This window comes from Bufo bufo, chromosome 4 (assembly GCF_905171765.1).
Source record: "Bufo bufo chromosome 4, aBufBuf1.1, whole genome shotgun sequence".
NCBI classification, from domain to species: Eukaryota; Metazoa; Chordata; class Amphibia; order Anura; family Bufonidae; genus Bufo; species Bufo bufo.
Window position 1 is genome coordinate 503,424,767 of NC_053392.1, and position 25,173 is coordinate 503,449,939.

Genomic DNA, 25,173 nt, shown 5'->3' on the forward strand with positions numbered 1-25,173 from the left:
GGAACGCACGCGCAAACTTCCGGGACACGGCCGGAAGCCCAAGTGTGTAAATGCATCCTCGCTGCGCCCCAGAGTGGAGCGCATGTGTAGGGCACTACTGGGATACAAATGGGGACACAGTTGTGTTGCGTTCCACTGTGGAGCGCAACGTCAAGTGAAGGGGGTTGCTGGTGAATCGCTCAGCAGAACGGAACGCAGGTTGACCTAGACAGGGTACTGAATAGAGGGAGCCATGGTTATGTGGATATATTTAAAAAGGTGTGCTGGTGTGGCATATCTATTAATCTAAAACATATATATTTATATAAAAATATGAATAAAAAAAAGGGGATGAATGGACTACTGGTCACATGCATAACTATTTTAAATATGAAAATACATTTTATATCCAAAAAAGGGGTACTGCGATGGGTACAAAATTTGCTCCATCTTACGCAAATCTCTTCATGGGAGCTTTTGAGAAGACAATAGGTGTCCTACACCATCCTAACATTTTATTTTATAAACGTTATATCGATGATATAATTTTCATTTGGAAAGGTGAACGTACTGCCCTGGAACAATATGTTCTGAACTTAAACTCCAATAGTTGGAATCTTAATTTCACTGCCCACATAGACCCCAACCATGCCACCTTTCTAGATCTGGAACTATCCATCCATGGGGATCTAATTGATACAAGTACACATTTTAAGGCCGTAGATGCAAAGAGTTATCTGGATTAAAAAAGTTGTCATTACCACAAGTGGAAGCAGAATATTCCGTACGGCCAAATGAGAAGGAATAGGAGGAATTGTTCAAACGACCAGGTCATGCGACAACAACTAGGAATTCTAAAAACAAGATTTTTAGAGAAAGGCTATCCTCAAGGGCTGATTGAAGATTCATATAAAAAAAAATAGAAAAGGAAAACCTATCCGATTGTCTGACAAAAAAACAGCCCAAACATAAAGACCAGCCGGCCATACCACAAACAGGGGATAAATACAGTCCTGATCAAAAGTGTAAGACCACTTGAAAAATGGCAAAAAATCATATTTTGCATTGTTGGATCTTAACAAGGTTCCAAGTAGAGCTTCAACAAGCAACAAGAAGAAATGAGAGTGAGACAAAACATTTTTTGAGCATTCAATTAATTGAAAATAACGGTTAAACTGAAACAGGCTGTTTTTCAGCTGATCAAAAGTTTAGGACCACATGCCTTTAAAAAGGCCAAATCTGTGCAAAGATGTGGATTCATTGTCATTTTCTGTCAGGTAGTCACACGTTGTGATGGCAAAAAAACTCTCCCTTTTTGAATGTGGTCGGGTTGTTGAACTGCATAAGCAGGGTCTCACAGTGCACCATCGCTGCTGAGGTAGGACGCAGTAAGACAGTCATTTGGAATTTCTTAAATGATCCTGAGGGTTATAGAACAAAAAAGGCAAGTGGAAGACCCAAAAAAAATTCACCAGCACTGAGCCGGAGGATCCAATTGGCTGTCCGTCAAGACAATGGACGATCCTCGACCAAAATTAAGGCCCTTACTGGTGCTGACTGCAGCCCCATAACCATCAGACGGCATCTGAGACTGAAGGGCTTCAATAACAAAAAACGTCTTCAAAGACCTCGTCTCCTTGAACGCCACAGAACTGCTCGTTTGGACTTTGCAAGAGAGCACCAAACATGGGACATTCAAAGGTGGAAGAAAGTTTTATTCTCTGATGAGAATTTTTTTTTTAACCTTGATAGTCCTGATGGTTTCCAACGTTACTGGCATGACAAGCAGATCCCACCTGAGATATTTTCTACGCGCCACAGTGGAGGGGGCGCCATAATGGTCTGGGGTGCTTTTTCCTTCAGTGGAACAATGGAGCTTCAGGAAGTGCAGGGGCGTCAAACGGACGCTGGCTATGTCCAGATGTTGCAGAGAGCATTCCTCATGACTGAGGGCCCTTGTCTGTGTGGTAACAACTGGGTTTTTCAAGAGAACAACGCTACAGTACACAATGCCCGCAGGACAAGGGACTTCTTCCAGGAGAATAAAATCACTCTTTTGGCCCATCCTGCGTGTTCCCCTGATCTAAATCCAATTGAGAACCTTTGGGGATGGATGGCAAAGGAAGTTTACAAAAATGGACAACAGTTCCAGACAGTAGATGGCCTCTGTGCGGCCGTCTTCACCACTTGGAGAAATGTTCCCACTCACCTCATGGAAACGCTTGCATCAAGCATGCTGAAATGAATTTTTGAAGTGATCAACAATAACGGCGGAGCTACTCATTACTGAGTTCATGTTTGGAAGTTGGATTTCTGTTTTGGGGGGGTTTAGGAGGTGTGGTCCTAAACTTTTGATCAGCTGAAAAACAGCCTGTTTCAGTTTATTCGTTGTTTTCATTAAATTGAATGTTCAAAAAATGTTTTGTCTCACTCCCATTTCTTCTTGTTGCATGTTGAAGCTCTACTTGGAACCTTGTTAAGATCCAGCCATGCTAAATATTATTTTTTGTCATTTTTCAAGTGGTCTTAAACTTTTGATCAGGACTGTACAAATACAACTTCGTGACCTGCTACAACTCGGCCCATCACAGAATCAAAGAAATACTAAATCGCCACTGGCCTATCTTACAGAAAGATCCTATTTTAGGTAGTACCGTTGCCACACAACCACACCTCACCTTCCGCAGAGCAAAATCCCTAAAAGAGATGCTAGCACCATCTTGCCCCAAATTTAACTCACTGACCAATGTCACGACCACCGCAACCACTAGACCCAAGGGCTCATTCAAATGCGGGCATAGATGCTGTAAATGTTGCCTCATGATAAAAGATGGGTTAAAAGAAGTAGAGATCACAACCTCAGGTTAAAAAAATCCCATTACGTAGCCACATGGACTGCAGCACATCTTATATAATATACATGCTGCAGTGTCACAATTATGTCGAAAATAAATGTACTGGATTTTCCGTTTCAACTCTCTTATCCCCTTTGGCCTAAATGAATCCTTAGAACACAATAAATACTAATGATCAACTACATTCTACTATCACCCTACAAGTGAAAAGATCCGAATCATTGGATATATTCATGGTTTGATATAATATGGTCCCCCACTACATTCATTTAGTATATCCATACCCTTTTTATACATGTGTTTCTATACATGTATGTGGTTGTATACACTCACCTAAAGAATTATTAGGAACACCATACTAATACGATGTTGGACCCCCTTTTGCCTTCAGAACTGCCTTAATTCTACGTGGCATTGATTCAACAAGGTGCTGATAGCATTCTTTAGTAATGTTGGCCCATATTGATAGGATAGCATCTTGCAGTTGATGGAGATTTGAGGGATTCACATCCAGGGCACGAAGCTCCCGTTCCACCACATCCCAAAGATGCTCTATTGGGTTGAGATCTGGTGACTGTGGGGGCCATTTTAGTACAGTGAACTCATTGTCATGTTCAAGAAACCAATTTGAAATGATTCAAGCTTTGTGACATGGTGCATTATCCTGCTGGAAGTAGCCATCAGAGGATGGATACATGTTCTCATTCTGTTTACGCCAAATTCGGACTCTACCATTTGAATGTCTCAACAGAAATCGAGACTCATCAGACCAGGCAACATTTTTCCAGTCTTCAACAGTCCAATTTTGGGGAGCTCGTGCAAATTGTAGCCTCTTTTTCCTATTTGTAGTGGAGATGAGTGGTACCCGGTGGGGTCTTCTGCTGTTGTAGCCCATCCGCCTCAAGGTTGTGCGTGTTGTGGCTTCACAAATGCTTTGCTGCATACCTCGGTTGTAACGAGTGGTTATTTCAGTCAACGTTGCTCTTCTATCAGCTTGAATCAGTCGGCCCATCCATACTGGATGTTTTTCCCTTTTCACACCATTCTTTGTAAACCCTAGAAATGGTTGTGCGTGAAAATCCCAGTAACTGAGCAGATTGTGAAATACTCAGACCGGCCCGTCTGGCACCAACAACCATGCCACGCTCAAAATTGCTTAAATCACCTTTCTTTCCCATTCTGACATTCAGTTTGGAGTTCAGGAGATTGTCTTGACCAGGACCACTCCCCTAAATGCATTGAAGCAACTGCCATGTGATTGGTTGACTAGATAATTGCATTAATGAGAAATAGAACAGGTGTTCCTAATAATTCTTTAGGTGAGTGTATATGCATATAGGTTTCCGTACTATTCATTTATTTATTTGTCTAATTCCACATCGAACATGTTTTATTCAATTGATGTGTGATATCCCTAATTGCCTAATTTAACATCGAATATGTTTTATTCTATTGATGTGCTCCTATATGTTCACCTTTACCCTTTCCTAACACTCAATATACTAAATTATAAAAGCCCCATACTAGCATGTAGACTTTTCATATACGAGTCTGCATGCTATAAATGTTAGATTATATATATCGGTGCTCCATCTAATTGCTCAGGGGCACCCATATTTAAGCCTTTATCCTTCTTATATAAATTTTATATTTTTATATATTTATATATTTTTTTTATTATATATACTATTTTTATACTATACCCCAGCCTCCTTCCCCTTTCTATCATTCTATCCATATAAACAATACAGCTATACCAATGTATGTGACCAGTAGTCCATTCATCCCCTTTTTTTAAATCTTATTTTTTATTCATATTTTTATATAAATATATATGTTTTAGATTAATAGATATGCCACACCAGCACACCTTTTTAAATATATCCACATAACCATGGCTCCCTCTATTCATTACCCTGTCTAGGTCAACCTGCGTTCCGTTCTGCGGAGCGCTTCACCAGCAACACCATTCCCTTGACGTTGCGCTCCACAGTGGAACGCAACACAACTGTGTCCCCATTTGTATCCCAGTAGTGCCCTACACATGCGCTCCACTCCGGGGCGCAGAGGGGATGCATCTACACACTTGGGCTTCCGGCCGTGTCCCAGAAGTTCGCTCGTGCGTTCCACCTATGGAACACATGAAGGAGTAACCGGAAGTCGGCCTATGCGTTCCACTCTGGAATGCACGATGGGCATTTGGTGCCGACAGGCACGGCACTGCCAAGAGAAACTCGCATCAAGGGCCCTCATTTTCTAAAAGGGGCCCCCTTCTACCCCACCACCATTACATGCATATTATTATCATTACTAATATACCTTAGGAATTATGGGACACATGATGCAGCTGATTGGACCGGAAGTAAAGCCCCTCCCACTTCCGGTCCGCGCCGAATTTTGCCGCCATTTGACATATACAGTAACTGGCTGATTACCATCCCTATATATGTATGGTACCATGTACACTTCTATATTGTATTTTATTTGCTCTTGAAAAAGGCGTATATACCTCGAAACGCGTTGAGCTTTCCTAACCAATGAAGAACTCTCCACTTGGAACCCTGGTGTCATTCTTCTGGGACGTGGAGGCGAGTTCATACCATTCTACCAAGCGATCTTGGCGGGGGAGGGGAAGGTATAGGTGTTTTATGCTTATCCTATACCTCCCTCCCTGGTAAAGTAAGTCCCCCCTTTTCCGCCTTATACTGTATATATGTATATTTTTTATTATACATCTTTTAGTATTGTAATACTATACCGCTTCAGTACTATTAACTCTTGATTTTAAATATCCATGATTATAGACCTATTTTATAGACCTACTTTTTACTAAAATAAAAAACCTCACCAAAGATTTTTATATTTCATACCTAATTTACAGCACATACCTACTCATATACACCACTCCCCTGGCACCCCTGTGCTAATTCCCCCTCAACCACCATCTGAGCATCATAGGGGAACACTCTGCACATTTTTTTTCTTTTTTCAAGGGTGCTGCCTCGTGAACGGTTATTCGCCATTTTTCTCCTTTTTCCACTACCCAGTAGTCTCCTTGGCGCTTCGGATACTCTCTTCTCCATCCTCCTCGTCTCCCCCACCCCTCACTCTTTCTGTTTTTTTCCTCCTCTCATATATATATATATATATATATACTTCTGTTGCCACATCTTCTGTCAATTTGGATCCACTTACAACATGAGGTCACTTTTTTTTTTTTTTCCAAGGCCACTTTAAGTTCCCCGTCCGTCCTTGCTAGTGCCCCAAAACTGGTGTGAAGTACAACTGGCTTAGTGTCCCGTAGCAACCAATCAGATTCCACCTTTCATTTTCCACAGCTCCTTTGGAATATAAAAAGGTGGAATATGATTGTTTACTTTAGGCAACTAAGCCAGTTTTCCTTCACACCAGTTTGATAAATCTCCCCTATGTGTTTTTGTACGATACTTTCTATTTTGGAGTTGTAAAATAAAATGCAGGCTGTTTCCCCCTAGGATTAAACCAAGTCTGTATTTAAACACATTAGGCCGGGTTCACATCACCGTTATTTTTTCCATTCTTCTGATCCATCAGAAGAACAGAAAAATAAAGAAAGAATCGGATCCTGTGCATTAATTATGCACATTTGGCCTCTGAGCTATTTCCGTCAGAGATCCATTATTTCAGGCGCAAACAAAAGTCCTGCGTGCAGGGGGACGGATCAGAAGAACGCAAAAATAAACGGTGATGTGAACTCCCCCTAGTTTAGCTCTGTTCACACTGCTGTTAGGACTCGTTCACACGAGCGTGACGGATTAGGTCACACTATATGTACCCAGCCTATACTCAGCATGCACATAGCACTTTAAACCAAGTCTATAGAACACCCTCCCCAGTACACTAAACTGGTCGTGTTTTTATATTGAGAATATAAATAAATACGTTTTTAAATCCAAATAACTGTTCCATTGTATACCGGATGAGAGTGCGCCATCACAACTATACGAGAAATTGCATCTGTTTAGCGTCACCTACTGTTTGTTCTTTTCCTTTCTTTGTCCACCTTAGTAACCACTGAGGTGGTCGCACATGCTTACTTCTTTCAACTGCCACTAGCTGTATCTTCTGTTAGAAGCTGTGACAGTAACAAAAAGAGAACTACAGCAGAAAGGACACCCCCTGAGAAAACACAGACCCACTGAGCTGTTAAAGGGAGCGAACTGTAGCAGAAAGGACATTCACTATCATTTATGGCAGTCAGGGGTTGGAGAAGATCTCAATCTAGGCGCACGGAGGATGTGGCTAAATTTATGATGAGGCCTGATGTCCTGAGCCTTGTTCACATTGTCACAGGACATGAGGTTCATAGGGTATAGCGGTTCATGTTAAAGTGAAACATTACTTTATTGCAGTCAGGTAATATAGTCAAAAGTTCAGAATAGCATAGGTAACGTACACTGAACGTGGATGACAGCAGAAGATACCAGGAGCAGCAGACAGCTGTAGACCTCAGGCGGTGGACACCAGGAGCAGTGACCAGAAATAGGACTTGAATAGAACCAGGAGACACTGGGAAAAGTAGCCAAGAGCATGCAGGGGTCAGAACCAGGGAATACTAGGCGCAGCGTCCCGAGTAGTCAAGGGTCCAAACCAGGAAACACTAGTAGCAGTGTTGGGATGCGGATGGCCGTACGAGCCACAACAGCATCATATTCACTAATTAGTACCGCATTGTTTTAATGGGTGCACAGTTTTGTGGGTTACTGTGCGGACATAAACAATGAACACCAAATTAACAATCCAGTTCAAATTAGTTAAAGGGAAACTGTCACCACAATTCTGGACTATTATCTGCACTAGTACATGAGTGGCGCTGCACATAAGGAGTTAAGATTGACCCTGCACCCCTGCTTACAGCACTTAAAGCTGCACTAAAATACACAGTCCAGACTGCTGTGCCATACCAACATAATGAAGAGGACTCCTGTGTGCATGCACGGTAGTCTTGTCAAAGTATTACAGCACAGATTTAGGCCTCTTGCACACGAACGTTGTGTATCCGTTCCGTGCATTGGGGACCTATGGCGGCCGGGACGTATCGAGACCCATTCAACTTGAATGGGTCCGTGATCCGTCCGCACTAAAAAAAATAGAACAAGTTCTATTTTTTTGCGTTGCGGAGGCACGGACAGAAACACCACAGAAGCACTCCGTAGTGCTTCCGTGGGGTTCCGATCCGTGCTTCTGTTCCACATCTCCGTGATTGCGGACCAGTTCAAGTGAATGGGTCCGCATCCGTGATGTGAAGTGCACACGGGCCGGTGTCCATGTACTGCGGACCCGCCGTATGCGGGCCGCAATACGGCCATGGTCACACAACGTTCATGTGCAAGAGGCCTTAGGCGGTGACAGCAGGGGAACAGAGGGCAGTAAGATATTGAGGACATATCCAGAAGATAGGCCATCAATACTGAACTCCCCAAAAACCCTTTATCCCCATGACGACATATACAGCAGATGTTGTCTCTTTAACCCTTAGGATACGGGAGGTTTTTTTCGTTTTCATTTTTCTTCCCTATCTTTCTTGAGCCATAACTTTTTTTCCATTGACATAGCTGTATGAGAGCTTATTTTTTGCGGCACAAGTTGTACTTTCTAATGCCACCATTAATTATGGCATACAGTGTAGTGGGAATTGGTAAAAAAATTCCAAATGGGGTGGAATTAGAAAGAAAAACACAATTCCTCCACCGTTTTACGGGTTTTGTTCCCGCGGTGTTCCGTTTGCGGCAAAACTGACCCTTCATTCTCTGGGTCAGTACAATTACAACAATACCCCATATGTATAGGTTTTTATCTAAATAGTGTAAATTTAAACTTTTAAAAAATATATATATATTTTTTTTTTTACATCACCATATTCTGACCCCCATAACGTTTTTTATTTTTTGCGGGACAATCTGTAGTTTTTATTGATACCATTTGTGTGTGACTTTTTGATAACATTTTATTACTTTTTTTGGGTAAAAGAAGCAATAAAAAAAATGGCAAATTGCTCCATTTTAACGCTTTCTTCAGCTACGCCATTCGCCGCATTGGAAAAATATTTTTATATTTTAATAGTACGGGTGTTTTCGGTCACAGTCATACCCATGATGTTTATATTTTTGGTTATTTAGGTATTTATTTTTTTATTATACGGAAAGGGGGGCGATTTAAACTTTCATATTTTTTATTTTTTTAAATATATTTTTAACAGTTTTTCTTATAACTTTTTTGTAATGATTTTGAATCTCGTATTTGAGCGTATAACAATCTTGGATTTTTAAAATGCATTTATTACTAACTATTGCTCATTTCTTATGTTTCTCAATATAAGAATTGCAGTTTAAAGGCCCTCTGCCTCTTCAGTGAGGCTGAGCGCTTTGAAATCAATTACATGTACGGCGCTGGTAGCGAAAGGGTTAAAGATGGCGAGTGCCATAGCTGCTAAGTGCCTGCTGTTTCACACAGCAGACACCCGGGGCTAATGTCTGTGATCGGTGACAACACCGATCACAGACATTTAACCCCTAAGATGCTGCAGTCAAATGTGACCACAGCACCTGAGCGCTGAAAACCCAGAAGCGCTGCTCTACCTGGGGCTGGAATAGCTCCCCTCTGGCAGCGATTGGGAAAGCTAGCTATTCATTCCCTACAGCTGCCTCGACCCCCCTGAAAGATCAGAGGCTGCCGCAGGAAAAGTCTTTATTCATGAATCCATCAATAAATAAAAGGCAAGATATGCAATCCTAGTATCCGTAGTGTACGGAAAACTAGCTGATGTGACGGAAAGAGGTTTTGTTTCTTCCAAGTCTTGTTCATACTGTCACAGGAGGTCGCACTCTGGAAGAGTGACAAAACCCTTCTTACCATTTTTGAGGAGTATTTTCAGCCGAGGAAAGTTGCAGTAATTTAAATACATAATACGTAGGCTTACATAATGTTAAGGGCTTGTTTACATCTGCGTTGGAGGCTCCGTTCGGGGCCTTTGTCGCAGATTCTGTTAAAAAGACTGGACAAAAAAGCCTTGTATGCAGGACTTTTTTGTCTGGTAAAAAGACAGGATCCCAAACAGAAACCGAACGGATCCTATAATAGTCAATGGAGTCTGTTCAGCTACGTTCCTGTCAGTTATGTGCCTTATTCGGCACTTCCATTATTTTTGTTGTTCTGCTCACCTAACGGTGCAGAACAACAGAAATAAATAGCGGTGGTGTGAACGTGCCCTAAGTGGTGGGTATTTATGCAGGTAAACCATCACTAGTCTAAATAACATCTCTCCCCCTCCGTACAGCCCCCTTCAACATACAGTCCCATGTAAATAACATGTCTTCCCTCCTGTCAGTGTGAGGGATTGCACCTTCATTTTGTATACTGGATTCCATTTAATAAGCTGGTTTATTTGAGCTCAGAATTATGGGATCCCGAAATTCTTATATGGAGGGATCCTCATGGGATTTTGATCATCCCATATTGTCTTTATACCGTTTTGGTGGGAATTTTCCCGCCAAGAATGGTGGTCAAGGTGGCTAAAAATAGCCATTGTCTCTGGGTAGAGGTGGGTAGCAGGGGATTGGCTGAGAAAGTTACCTATGGAAGGTCGTTGATGGGCAGAGTAAATATTGATGCCCAGCAACAGTTAGGGCATTGGGTGGTTACTTTGGCGGGTTAGCTGTTTTGTGTATATATATTGCGATGTTTGACACTGCTATTGCTGTCAGCCAAGCTGTCTCTGCGCTCTGAAGTCGTGCCGAGGATGGGAGAACGTCTGCCTGGTTGGAGTCGTGCCTGTCAGACCTCGTATCTTCAATGCCGGTGCTGCCTGGAGCGGACGTGGCTGTGGATTCCGTGACCTCTTCTTGTGCTGTGGCGGTGTCAGAGGACCTCCCTGCTGTTTTGTCTGCACTGCGCTCCTCTCAGCATGAGAGGAGGCAGCGCACCCGTTTCTCCCCTTCTCCTTCCAGGTCCATCTCGGAGCGGCGGCGAGCGGAAAAGCGCCCTGCATCTGACGCCGTTTCCGGAAGCTGAAGAGTGGGAGTGACGTCAAGTCCGGGTGTACGGCATTTTTCTGTGTTCCCCAGGAACTTTGATGCGCCTTTTGGTTCCAGCTTCCCCCCCCCCACCATGGATGTTCACTGTTTGCCCCTCCGGATGGGATACAAGCGGGGGAGACATCTTCTTCCCGCCATAGTAAAGGACGGAGGCACGGAAATCGTGGTCAGCAGTTGCAGCGCCCAACTCAGCAGCTCCACTCCTGTGTTGAGCAGCGAGAGGGCGTGTGCCAGGAAGATTCCACTATGCCGCTTAAAGCTACAGCATCCTCCCTTGTGTTCCGGACCGCGGCAGCTTCTGATGGCGAGTGCCTTAGTGGTTTGGCCCCTGTCCTTGCGTCTTAGTCCTCTTCTTTTGTACCTCCGCTGAATAGTCTCCAAAAATCAGTATTTTCTGGCCTCTGATTTCTAGCGAGGACTTTTGTCGTTTGTACAAACGTAGGATCGCAGTTTTATCTGTGAAATCAAGGTATTTTACTATGACTGGTCTCGGCCTTCTTGATAATGCAGCCGGCGCCTTTAAGTTGCGCTCTGTACCTCCACGCAGATCGGGGCCTATGCGATGCGCCCTTTCAACTTTGTATGTAGTATCTAGGCCTAGGGCCTCAGGAATTTCATGCTCACAGATAATCGCGAGGTCCTGGGCCGGGATTGATTCCTGCAGACCCAGTATACGTAAATTATTTATGCGAGAGCGATTTTCTAAATCATCCACTTTCGCTCACCGTTTTCGCTAGCGTGGTCTGAAGGTCTGAGCAAGATTCTTCTAGCTCTCAGATTCTGCTTTCAGCACTCACTAATCTGTGGCCATGTTTGGCAGTAGTTTCCTGCAGGGACTGGAGCGTTAGCCCAACAGTGTTAGCTAAGGATTCCTGCAAGTCGGGCAGGATCCGGTTTGCCACCTCAAATAGTCCACTGATGTTTCGTCTCCCTGCAGCTCCTGCTCTCTGGTCGCTGTTTGTTCCTCCATTGCACTGTGCTGCGTAGGTGGGTAAGTCTCTTCCTCCACTGTCTCGTTTTCCCGCGCTGCCGTCTTTCCCAGCTTCTGGGCTTTCGTCTGGTTTCTCGTCCCCATGTTCATAATGTATCGATCCATAAGAACCCACTTGTCCAGCAGGCTCAGTTTCCCCGGAGTGTACCCGGTATGTATGGGGGAATTAGCGCTTGTTAGACCGACTTCACGAAGCCGAAGTTAGCCGCATCTTCCCATGTCGGCGCCGGAACCGGAAGTCTAGATATTTTTAATTTGGATTTTCAGGCTATGATCAAGATAGCTATGGGTGGGGCCCATGCCCCCTGTTTAGTTGGCATGGTCCGGTGAGTAAAGTCGCTCACTGAAATGGTGAGTAGACGAGTTAATTCTGGTATTAAGGCCGAGCCTATGGCTGGTCTAATCTGTGGCTATTAAGTTATATGGTTTATGTTGTAATGGTTTAAGCTGTTCTTTAATAAAGCTGGCCTGGCGCTTACAAGGACTTTTTCTATGACGAGGTGAATGCAGTGAGGATGGAGGATACATAGGATATTGGATAGTAGCAGGTGTGTGGTGCATATACAGAAGCTTGTTGGTGAGTGGTTTACCTGGAATTGGAATATGGCTGTATGGGAAGATAGATGCTGGATTGTGACGTTTTATGGAATGTCGGTGGTTGGAATTTGATGATGGTGGATGGTTTATTGAGGAGTATTGTGGTGCCGACACCCCGGGAGTGTTGATAAAGGAGGGTTGTTATAAATGTGTCCTGCCTTGTAGGGATTGGGGGGGGGGGGGGGGGGGTTATGGGTTTTTTTTGTTTATGGAGAATCTGATTTTAAAAAAAAGCTGGCCGTGGCCAAAGCTTTCCATCACATGAGGTGTCCACGTGTCTTTTTTATGTTTATTTATGGTTTATGTAGATTAAGCATTTATACAGGTTAATATGATCTATAATCCCATGGAGAATTGCTGAACTGTGTGTACAAACAAAATTTATGTTACTTGATTCTCAGAACTATGTGTATCTGATGTTCTGGGAGTACAACTGATTCTAGATACTTCTCAAGGATGAATAACTCAAGGATAAGATAAAGCTTTTTGTAATTAAATATCCTTGATTTACAAATACCAAAAATGTTATGTTATTATTGTTAATCACGCGATGCTTACGTAAGTGACGAGTAGAGTTGTTGCGATACCAAATTTTTTATTCGGTTTCGATACCATGAAAAAGTATTGCGATACTCGATACCATGCGAAAAAAATAAACCAAAAAAGCCACGTGCATTCCACATTTTAAAAAATGGCGAATCGCGCAGTTTTTATTTATTTTTTCTGTTCTGGTGTTCACCACATAGATTTTTTTAATATTTTAATAGTTTGGACTTTTATGACGTGGCGATATGTAATATGTTTATTATTTATACATTTTATATGTGAAATTGGGAAAGGGGGTGATTTTTATATACTTTTTATACTGCGCCACCAATGATAATTACCCCTTAATACAGGAGGCGGGTACTGGCAGATCGCAGCTCCCTGTCAGGGGCAGGGTGCCGGCAATGCGATTCTGCTGCCGGCACCCGCCTCCTGTATTATGTGTTAAAGTCTACAGTACTTTTCCTGGGTCCAGACTAAGTATTAGGCTACACAGAGCGGTGCCCAGAGATGTCCCACCACTTACTATTAGTCCTGGGCGCAGCTCCGTTCGCCCGCAGTGCCCCATTACTGTCTCCTCTCCTGCTCCATATGCTAATTACTATCGGAGCAATGGGGAGGAGACATCAGCTTCTCTAGTGGCCGTTCCATCTCCGTGGCTGTAGCGCTGTCCAATCGCAGCGCAGGGAGAAGGAACGCCCACTAGAGAAGCTGATGTCTCCTCCCCATTTCTCCGATAATAATTAGCATATGGAGCAGGAGAGGAGACAGTAGTGGGGCACTGCGGGTGAATGGAGCCGCTCTGTGTAGGAAAAGTCTTATCATTGGTGGCGCAGTGCGCCCGCCCCTCTCTTCTCATTGGTGGCAGCACAGGGGGAGGGAGGACTGCTTCCTTCTCCCCTGTGCTACTGAGGGAACATGAGCGTGCTGATAGCCGCGCACTCATGTTCAGAGATACTAGACTGCGCAGCAGCACAGCCCAGTATCGAAAAAATGGAAATCCCGGTAGACAAAAGTATTGATTGGGTATCCAAATTTCGATACCCGCAACAACCCTAGTGACGAGAGCTGTGTTGGCTAGAAACTGGGTATAAGTATTTCTGGATCCTCTCAATAAAGTAAAGAGATTATTCTGATACAACCTTGAGTCTGTGTCGTTTATCTCTTCCGAGTACTCGCACCTTTACCTGATTTGGACCCCAGCAGGTCATAGAAGTAGGGGTTTTGCCCCAACATCAGCTTCTCCAACGTACAGTCCCATGTAAATAACATCGGTACCTGCCCTCCAACATAGTGTTAATGAGCCCCTGGAAGGGGTCTGGAGTGAATGCACCAAGCGATAAATAATATGGCAGACCATAATTATCCAATATGGCGGACCTTCCCTGTACTTTATCACTTGGCTATAATAACCTGCCTGCATTCACTACACACTGCACTGCAGACATCCACTAATGCATACATCACACCCTGCACGATCACACTCCCCCTACTATGGTTACAATAACGGCCCTGGAGCTGGCCCCTCCTTCCTTCAAGTACAGCTATTACTCCCGCCAGCTGCAGAACTCAATATCAATCCCTATGTTTCTTGATCAAAAAGTCACATACGCCCCAAAATGTTATCAAAGAAAAGTACAGATGGCCCTGGAAAAAATAGACATAAAAAAAGTTACGGGGTCAGAATATGGGGATGAAAAGAAAAAATTTTAAATTTATTTTTTTCCAGTAATAAAACACAAGAACACCTATTTAACTGCGGTATCGCTGTAATCATAGCGACCTGGAGAATGAAGGTAACAGGTCATTTTTACCGCATAGGGAACGCTGAATTTTTGTGTTTTTTTCCCCCAATTCTACCAAATTTGAATATTTTTTCTGCTTCCCACTACATTGTACGCAATACTAAATGGTGCCAATAGAAAGTACAACTTTTTCCACAAAAACAAGCCCTCATACAGCTATACGAACGGAAAAATAAAATAAAAAGTTATCCAAAAACGGAAAATCACCATGTCCTCAAAGGGTTGACATAATGCTGCTGTGGCTCCTACATCCTCATCCCACCCGCAGCACAGTTGCGCCATGTGGCTGTACGCTTAGGCCTCATGCACACGACCGTACTGTGTTTTGCAGTCCACAGATTGCGGATCCGGAAAACACGGATGCCGCCCATACGGGCCACCCATAAATAGAAATTCCTATTCTTGTCCACAAAACAGACAAGAATAGGACATGTTCTATTTTTTGGTGGGGCCACAGAACGGAGCAACGGATGCGGACAACATACAGAGTGCTGTCTGCATCTTTTGAGGCCCCATTGAAGTGTGAAGTCTGCATCTGAGCCGCAAAAAATGCAACTCAGATGCCGTGTGGGACGGCACCGGCAGTAGCGGAAATAACATCATCAAAAAACAGTGAGTAACCACAAGTTCATTATACCGCACACTGTTTTTCTGGCTAACCAACTCTGCTGCTGCAAACTACTCACACAAATATCGTAATATGAAGTGTCCACAAGACTCATTTACATATCTCTAAAATCATTTTTTAAACAAAATAGAAGCACACAGCCCTATAGGACCGGTATAATGTGGACATGCTAGCGGCGATCTAGCCGTGCATGTCCGCATCTCTATAACCGAAAACGAGGTGACAGAATCCCTTTAAATCGCAAGATGTGCATGTACTCATGAATGAACAATCAGGACTTATCAGCAAGGAGTTTTTCCTTTTTCCTTCATTTATTCTCTACATCAGGACATTTTATCTCCACGACCCTTTGATGGTATCTCTACTATTAACATATATGTAATTTGATTACAAATGCCTTTAGAAGAACCTGGACACAACAAGCATAACGCTAGTTGGACTTTCGATAGACACATAATCAAAACCTAATTCCTTTTTTTAGACGTGATATCCATATATTTTAAACCACATTCGAATAAATTACCTATTTTAAATTTATATTAACCTTTATGAATAAATATAATTTGTGCGGTAACCAGATATAGAGTGCTGGCCGATCAATTTTTCACCTATTTTACATCTCTCAGTGGCAGAGCACCAACCCAGAGCGATAAATTGGGAGAGCCGCTATTAGCACGTTTTTCTGACCCTTTAACCTCAGTATAACCTAGACCACCTTTCGTGCCTAGTCCATAATAAGGGCACATTCACACCACCTAAAAGTCCTATCTTTTACCGTATCTTGCGGATCTTGGACCCATTCAAGTCAAAGGATCCGCACCGCAATACGGAGTGCAAACGGACAGTGATCGTCGGGATCGTCGCGTGAATGGGCCCTAAAGCTTTGTTTTTTTTCCATAGCACAATTGGGGAAAATTTATCAAAACGAGAGTAAAGTAGAGCTGGTTTAGTTGCCCGTAGCAACCAATCAGATTCCACCTGACATTTTCCAAATGAGCTCTGCAAAATGAAAAGCGGAATCTGATTGGTTGCTACGGGCAGCTCTACTTTACTCTAGTTTTGATAAATCTCCACTGACTGAACACAGAATCCGAAACTCAACCGCAACCAAAGGGATAAATGCAATGCAAAGCTATATTCACACTGCACACTTTCCATTCGTCAGACATCTGGCTACCCAATACCACTGACAGCAAGCAGTGAACACAGGCAGCCCAAGACCACTGCCAGCAGGCAGTGAATGAAGCCCAAGCTGTTTGTTATCTCAGCCGCTGCTCATCTCCCGCGGAAGGTGAAATCCGAGCCATCGCCTCCATCCTGCTGAGTGGTTTCCGCTCGGTCACGTGACCTGCTCAGCCTGCGGGACGGGGAGCCTCCAGTTATCCAGTAACTTGTATGGAGGAGTCGGACGGCTCTGCTCAGGGCTGGACCCGCACAGACTACAGGGCAGACGCTGCTGGAAGCTGCCATTGATTTCCACATTAGGTGCATTCCTTTAAATCATGTCCGAAAGCCCAGTGAAAAGTAACCCTGATGTCGGCAGCAGTGGAAATAACGGGACAAAGGGAGGATGCGGCGTCCGAATGGAAGATCCCGACGAGGTAGGAACGATCACCGGGGGCTGTGTAATGGGGAATGCTGCTGCTGTGTCAGCGATCTGTTCCCTGGATCCCCCAGTTGGCTTTGATTATCTGCTGCAGAAGTGGATGATGGGATTGTGCTCCAGGATCCTGAAAAATGCACATATGTGTGTCATGTGTTATTGGGTTCACCCTCTGAAGACTCCTTATAGGATCCTGGCGGCTGAAGTCCATAAAGCCCATGATGTGTGTGCTGTGGCCCCTGAGCCTGGAAGTCCTGGCTGTAGATGGGAAGGATCCAGAGGTGATGACCCGGGGAAATAAAGGGGGACCTGGCTTACGTCTTCGGTTTCTTCCTCTAGTGCTGTCTATGCCGGTGCCCTTTCATCCCTATAAGGCTACCTGATGATCTTGGCCCTGGCACCCATCACATGACCATAGATCGCTGTGCATTCAACCATAATGGGGTCACCGCACGATTCGTCAGTTAACGAGATCCCAGAATTGCAAAAAAGTGAAACACTTTTGGTGATCCTGGGGTGACGGCAATTTTGAGAGTCAAGCTGTGACCCCATTTTATTCAAGGGCTACACAACGATCATTGCTCGTGCGATAGATGTCAGGACCAAGATCGCCGTGTAGCCCCAGCCTTTCACACAGTCAGTGATTGTGAGCCTAAAACGGGTGCGGAACAAGAACACAGAACAGGTGCGCCTCTTTCCAATGCACCTTTTATTTCTGTATAGGCTCCGCGTCTGGTTTTGGCTCACAATCACCAATGGAAATCACTGACCAAACACTGATGCCTCCTTCACGCGTCCGTGCTCAAATCCGTGAGCAGGTGGTCAGTGATGCATCCGCGAAGGATCCGTGTTGGGTCAGTTTTTTGCTGTCCGTGTTGCATCCGTGGTTTTCACGGACCCATAGACTATAATGGACGTGACGGATCCGTGAACACGGACAATATAGAGCATGCATCCGTGCTAAAAAACACTGACCCACGGACCGTGCTAAAACACTGATGTCGGAATACACACATTAAAATAAATGGGGACGCGTGCTGTCCGTGGAGAACACGTACCGCACGTCCATAAAACACTGACGTGTGAATGAGGCTTGACTGTGTGAAAGCGGCCTTTCAAGTATTCAGTATAAAGGCTGAGTTCACTTCACCGTTTCGCTTGCCTTTCTTCTGATCCATCAGAAGAACAGAAAAATAAAGAAAAAAAACGGATCACGCGCGGTGCGCTGCCATTCACTTCTATGGGAAGAGCCCATTGTGGTGGCCGGAGCGGAATCCTCCAGCGACCACTGGCACTTGGTCATTACCAGAGAACCCCTTTAAGGCTGGTTTCACACGGGCGTTGCGGGAAAAGGTGCGGGTGCGTTGCGGGAACATGCGCGATTTTACCGCACGAGTGCAAAACATTGTAATGCGTTTTGCACGCGCGTGAGAAAAATCTCACCTTAATCCACTTGATCGCGCAGCCGGCATCTCTTCTGTCTTCTTCTTTGCTGTGCACAGGAATAGGACCTTTGATGACGTCACTGTGCTCATCACATGGTCCAATCACATGGTTCATCACCATGGTGATGGATCATGTGATGTGACGTCACCACAGGTCCTTAGCTGGCAGCTCAACATTACAGAAGAAGACAGAGATCCGCAACTACGCGATCAAGTGGACTCGGTGAGTTAATTATTTTTTTTTTTTTTTAACCCCTCCATCACTATTTTACTTTGCATTCTGTATTAAAGGGTTTCTATCACTTCATTTCACATAATTAGCTGTCAGACACTAGCGATCCGCTAGTGTCTGCTCTGCCAAACCATCCTAATATAATTGCTTTTGGGGCAGCCGTTTTGCTAAAAAAAGAACTTTTATTAATATACTAATGAGCCTCTAGGTGCTATGGGGGCGTCATTAGCACCTAGAGGCTCCGTCTACCTTCACAAACTGCCGCCGCCCAGCGCGTCCCTCCAGCCCGCCCATCTCCTCCGGAATGCGATCCTCCCTGTGAGCGTATGTATTCTGCGCATGCGCGGTGAATGTCTGAGCAGGGAAGCGGTCAGACATTCACTGCGCATGCGCCGAATACAGGCGCTCACAGGGAGGATCGCATTCAGGAGGAGATGGGTGGGCTGGAGGGACGCGCTGGGCGGCGGCAGTTTGTGAAGGTAGACTGAGCCTCTAGGTGCTAATGACGCCCCCATAGCACCTAGAGGCTCATTAGTATATTAATAAAAGTTCTTTTTTTAGCAAAATGGCTGCCCCAAAAGCAATTATATTAGGATGGTTTGGCAGAGCAGACACTAGCAGATCGCTAGTGTCTGACAGCTAATTATGTGAAACGAAGTGATAGAAACCCTTTAAGAATGCTATTATTTCCCCTTATAACCATGTTATAAGGCAAAATAATACAGATCGGGTCCCCAGCCCGATCGTCACCTAGCAACCATGTGTGAAAATCGCACCGCATCCGCACTTGCTTGCGGATGCTTGCGATTTTCACGCGGCCCCATTCACTTCTATGGGGCCTGCGTTGTGTGAAAAACGCAGAATATAGAGCTTGCTGCGATTTTTCACGCAACGCACAAGTGATGCGTGAAAATCACAGCTCATGTGCACAGCCCCATAGAAATGAATGGGTCAGGATTCAGTGCGGGTGCAATGCGTTCAACTCACGCATTGCACCCGCGCGGAATACTCGCCCGTGTGAAAGGGGCCTAAGGGTGCATTCACATTGCTGTATGTCGTCCGTGCGACAGTTGCTTCTCCTGGGCCAACCACGGCTCACGTGAGGTGAACTCACTGCATAGTGATCTAGGACGCTGTGAGTTCCACGCCAACTGCGGGTCTATAGTCCTGACTGGGCTGCACTCACAGCATCAGAGACCACTGTGCAGTGAGTCCACCTTACATAAGATGAAGTTGGAAACCACGTATGTGCGCTAAGAACTTCCATTACTCATTTACTCATCACGTTGGTAGCTGGTTCCTACACTGCAGTCCAAAGTGAGGCAGTATATTTAGTGTTAGGGCCCATCTGCGGAAGCCACCTTGACGTCTGGTAGATGGGCCGGACACGTATGTGCGCTAAGAGCTTCCATTACTCATTTATAGTCGGTATTGTACCACTTTTATTTAGAATGACCCCCATTATTCAGCTCTATTGTTTGTATGTATAATGGTGTGCAGCCATTTTGTTTTTATAATCCTGTTTGCTTCATGGATATGCACCTGTGATTCTGAAGGTTCTAGTCTAAATTTTCTTGCAATAAGATGAAGTTGGCCCAGGAATTCAGGCCGTCACACGGACAGCCAGATTTTTGGTCATAGGAAGCAAATCGGACAAGACTTTGCCATCATAGACCGCAACTGTGACTTACCTGTGATTTTTCTGCAATGTTGCTGTGTTTTTACAGCCAAATCACAGCTCTTAGATAATTGCACATATTATTTGGCAGATAACGTCTCCGGGGCTGGACAACCTATTTAAAGGGAACCTGTCACCTCCCAAAACCATCCCAAGCCGCCAGCAGCACCTGCGTGTAGCCCGCAGTGTGTTTCTTCTGATGATGCCTTTCATCCTGAAGGCAGATGCAGCAAAAGTACTGAAAACGTTGTTTTATCCCCTGCCCGACGTGCTTCTCCACACATGCTTCAAGTCAAGGGGCTTCAAGTCCCTGCCCCTTCGCTGTGACTGACCGCCGGCAGTTTGGCTGGCTTTGCCGAACTCTCTGCATAAGCGCTGTCAGTCACAGTGAAGGGGCAGGGAAGGGGACGCGGTTACCGTGACTTGAAGCAAGGAGGCCCCTGCCCCCGTGACTGGAGAAGCGCGCCGGGCAGGGGATAAAACAACGTTTTCAGTACTTTTGCTGCATCTGCCTTCAGGAAGAAAAGAAGAAACCCACTGCGGGCTACACGCAGGTGCTGCTGGCGGCTTGGGATGGTTTTGGGAGGTGACAGGTTCCCTTTTAATATCTGCTAAGGCATCCTTCCCCTTTTTTCCCAGTACATCATGGGTCTGTCTCCCTCTGTATTGTCAGTTCGTTCTCCAGATCCTTCTTACCTACCTTTATTCAGTTGGCCCTGGAGGCCTTATGCATGCAGGAAGGTTATACATTACATTATTATACAGGAATAAGGCAATAACGACGCCTTGTATAGACCTCGATTATCCATATAACATTGCCTATTATACATTCAAAAATTGTTTGTAAAAAAATAAACTGGTCGGATTGTCCTCCCAATGTGTTTTTTTTTTTTTTTTTTACTAGTGTTTTTGCTGGATCCGGCACGGTCCAGCAAAAACACTTCCATTACTGATAATACAACCGTCTGCATCCGTTATGAACAGATCCAGTTGTATTATCTTTAACATTGCCAAGACGAATCCGTTAAAAGTCAATGGGGGACGAATCAGTTTTCTATTGTGGCAGAGAAAACGGATCTGTCCCCATTGACTTGCATTGGGGGTCATGCAGTCTTGCTCTGCATCCCAGGACGGAAAGCAAAATACAACATGTTGCCGTTTGCTCTCCGGTCTGGGAACGCAGCTAAATGGAACGGAACGCATTTTGGAGCATTTCCTTCTGTTCAGTTTTGTCCCCATTGACAATGAATAGGGACAACACTGAAGCGTTTTTTTTTTTCCAATATTGAGCCCCTATGACGGATCTCGATACCGGAAAACGTAAATGCTAGTGTGAAAGTAGCCTAAGAAAGACATGTGAAAAACTGATCTTTACTATGTGATCCCCACCGTGTGTCGCCCTAACCTAGAGGAGTAGAAGACATCCGTGGGGTAGACTTATCAGTACTGGTGTAAAATAGAACTGGCTTAGTTGCCCATAGCAACCAATCAGATTCCACCTTTCATTTTCCAAAGAAGCTCTGAAGAATGAAAGGTGGAATCTGATTGGTTGTTATGTGCAACTAAGCCAGTTCTACTTTACACCAGTTTTGATAAATCTACCACGGCATGTTTTCTCTGTTTTTCTTTTAAAACCTGTGAAAACTTTGAACGTTCTTAACCCAAGTTCATCTGAAAGTGAAATAATCATTAATACGAGATCAGTAACTGCATGTAACTTGGCTCTTTGCACTGGAATTTTGTAAGAACATCCTAGAATGGAAGCTTTGTGAGCTCTTCGTTGTAACCTTACAATTCCTTAGGCTGACCGGAATATGGCTCCTCCAAGAACATGGTCGTGGACTGTCAGGAAAAAAAGCCAGTTCTGAAACAGAACCTTTTAAGAAAAGTCTTTCTGTGGCGCTCTTGATACCTCCTGCGCATGACTAAATTGGGCGCATCCTTCTGCAGTATCATTTCCTTTACGCCAGAAAGTGGGTTTAATAAAAGTTGCAAGTACCTCTTTTTACATTACCTCGAAACTTTTCCAATAGGGGCAAAGGCGGGAAAAGGGTGTAGCCACCAGCGGAGGCAAATTTAACGCCAGGTTTCTGGTGCAAATGAAGCCAGAAATATATGGCAGCTCTGAGCTGTTGTGGATTTCTTTTTAGGTGCACAGACTGCCGGAGGACGCGCCTAGCTCATGACGAGGCCTGCTCCTGCTCCGACAGTGCAAGGGATATCAAGACTAGCGCCGAAAGAGCCTGTCATGATAATTCCCCCCCATGCTTAGACAGCTTAGAGCTGCTGTAGATTTCTGGCTATTCAGAGGATAGGTGATCAGTAAAAAAAAGAAACTCTCGGAAAACTCTTTTAACCTGGGGTAATTGCCTTTATATTGGAAGATTTGGGATTGTGCTTGAGTTTATGGCTGAGCTCATGTTCTAATTTTTATGAACATTTTCAGTATGATGATTATGATTAGGATACATGCACACGAGTGAAAAACGGACATCACATGTCCGTTTTAAGACCAATGGTAGTCTATGAGGTTATTCACACGGAAGTTTTTTTGACGGCCAGTGAATAACAGACGTCAAAAAATAGAGCATGTTCTACCTTGTCCGTTTTTCACTGACCAACTGCCCCCATACAATTGAATGGGTCCGTTTTTAACGTCCGTTTCTCAGAAAGGCATCAGATATTTGAAACTAGCAGAAGGACCCGGCTTCGCATGGGTATATTTCATCTATTTCATTTAATGTTTGTGTGTGTCGTTAAAAGATATCGACAGTATCCCCCATAACAGTAACCTCCACAGTACCCCGCTGCCTTAACAGTGACCTCCACAGAAGTTGCCCCTTTAATAGTGGCCCCTGCCTCCTTAAAGGGAACCTGTCACCTGGATTTTGGGTATAGAGCTGAGGACATGGGCTGCTAGATCGCCGCTAGCACATCCGCAATATCCATTCCCCATAGCTGTGTGTGCTTTTATTGTGTCAGTTTGCATATGTGCCTCCCACTTGTTAAGGGACCAAAAGTAATGGGACAATTGGCTTCTCTGCTGTTCCATGGCCAGGTGTGTGTTATTCCTTCATTATCCCAATTACAATGAGCAGATGAAAGGTCCAGAGTTCATTTCAAGTGTGCTATTTGCATTTGGAATCTGTTGCTGTCAACTCTCAAGATGAGATCCAAAGAGCTGTCACTATCAGTGAAGCAAGCCATCATTAGGCTGAAAAAACACAACAATCCCATCAGAGAGATAGCAAAGACATTAGGTGTGGCCAAAACAACTGTTTGGAACATTCTTAAAAAGAAGGAACGCACCGGTGAGCTCAGCAACACCAAAAGACCCGAAAGACCACGGAAAACAACTGTGATGGAAAACACCCTTAACAACAGTTGGCCAGATCGAGAACACTCTCTAGGACAGGTGTCGGCAACCCGCGGCCCCGGGCCGCGGCTCCGGGGCGGATGCTAGCGAGGGGAGGAGGCGCACTGTGACACTTAGGCTACTTTCACACTAGCGTTCGGGGCTCCACTTGTGAGTTCCGTTTGAAGGCTCTCACAAGCGGCCCCGAACGGATCCGTCCAGCCCTAATGCATTCTGAGTGGATGCGGATCCGCTCAGAATGCATCAGTTTGGCACCGTTTGTCCTCCGCTCAGTAGGCGGACCCCTGAACGCAGCTTGCAGCGTTCGGGTGTCCGCCTGGCCGTGCGGAGGCAAACGGATCCGTCCAGACTTACAATGGAAGTCAATGGGGACGGATCCGTTTGAAGTTGACACAATATGGCTCAGTTTTCAAACGGATCCGTCCCCCATTGACTTTCAATGTAAAGTCAAAACGGATCCGTTTGCATTATCATGAAAAAAAAAAAAAAATATTATTTTTTTGTTCATGGTAATGCAAACGGATCCGATCTGTGGCACAGTTAAGGGGTGGGAGTCTGTGGATGGCACTGTTATGGGGTGGGGGGTCTGTGGATGGCACATATATAACAGAGCCATCCACAGATCCCCCCCCCCCCGTAACAGTGCCATCCACAGACCCCCCCCCCCCCCGTAACAGTGCCATCCACAGATCCCCCCCCCCCCCTGTAACAGTGCCATCCACAGATCCCCCCCCTGTAACAGTGCCATCCACAGATCCCCCCCCTGTAACAGTGCCATCCACAGATCCCCCCCTGTAACAGTGCCATCCACAGATCCCCCCCCCCCTGTAACAGTGCCATCCACAGATCCCCCCTGTAACAGTGCCATCCACAGATCCCCCCCCCCCTGTAACAGTGCCATCCACAGATCCCCCCCTGTAACAGTGCCATCCACAGATCCCCCCTGTAACAGTGCCATCCACAGACCCCCCCCCCTGTAACAGTGCCATCCACAGATCCCCCCCCCCTGTAACAGTGCCATCCACAGATCCCCCCCCCTGTAACAGTGCCATCCACAGATCCCCCCCCCCTGTAACAGTGCCATCCACAGATCCCCCCCCCCTGTAACAGTGCCATCCACAGATCCCCCCCCCCTGTAACAGTGCCATCCACAGATCCCCCCCCCTGTAACAGTGCCATCCACAGATCCCCCCCCCCTGTAACAGTGCCATCCACAGATCCCCCCCCCTGTAACAGTGCCACCCCCAGACCCCCCCCCCCTGTAACAGTGCCATCCACAGATCCCCCCCCCTGTAACAGTGCCATCCACAGATCCCCCCCCCCCTGTAACAGTGCCATCCACAGATCCCCCCCCCCCCCTGTAACA

At 45.2% G+C, this 25,173-nt stretch overlaps 1 protein-coding gene across 1 annotated transcript in view; it reads left to right on the top strand.

Moving 5' to 3' along the window:
* The first annotated feature begins 16,826 nt into the window (after positions 1-16,826).
* Positions 16,827-25,173, top strand: part of LOC120998797 (two pore calcium channel protein 1-like) — a 78,226-nt gene continuing 69,879 nt past the window's right edge. The window contains exon 1 of the mRNA XM_040429635.1: positions 16,827-17,074. Within this exon, the coding sequence (XP_040285569.1) occupies positions 16,976-17,074 (99 nt within the window). The 5' untranslated portion in view covers positions 16,827-16,975. The remainder of the gene's footprint in view (positions 17,075-25,173) is intronic.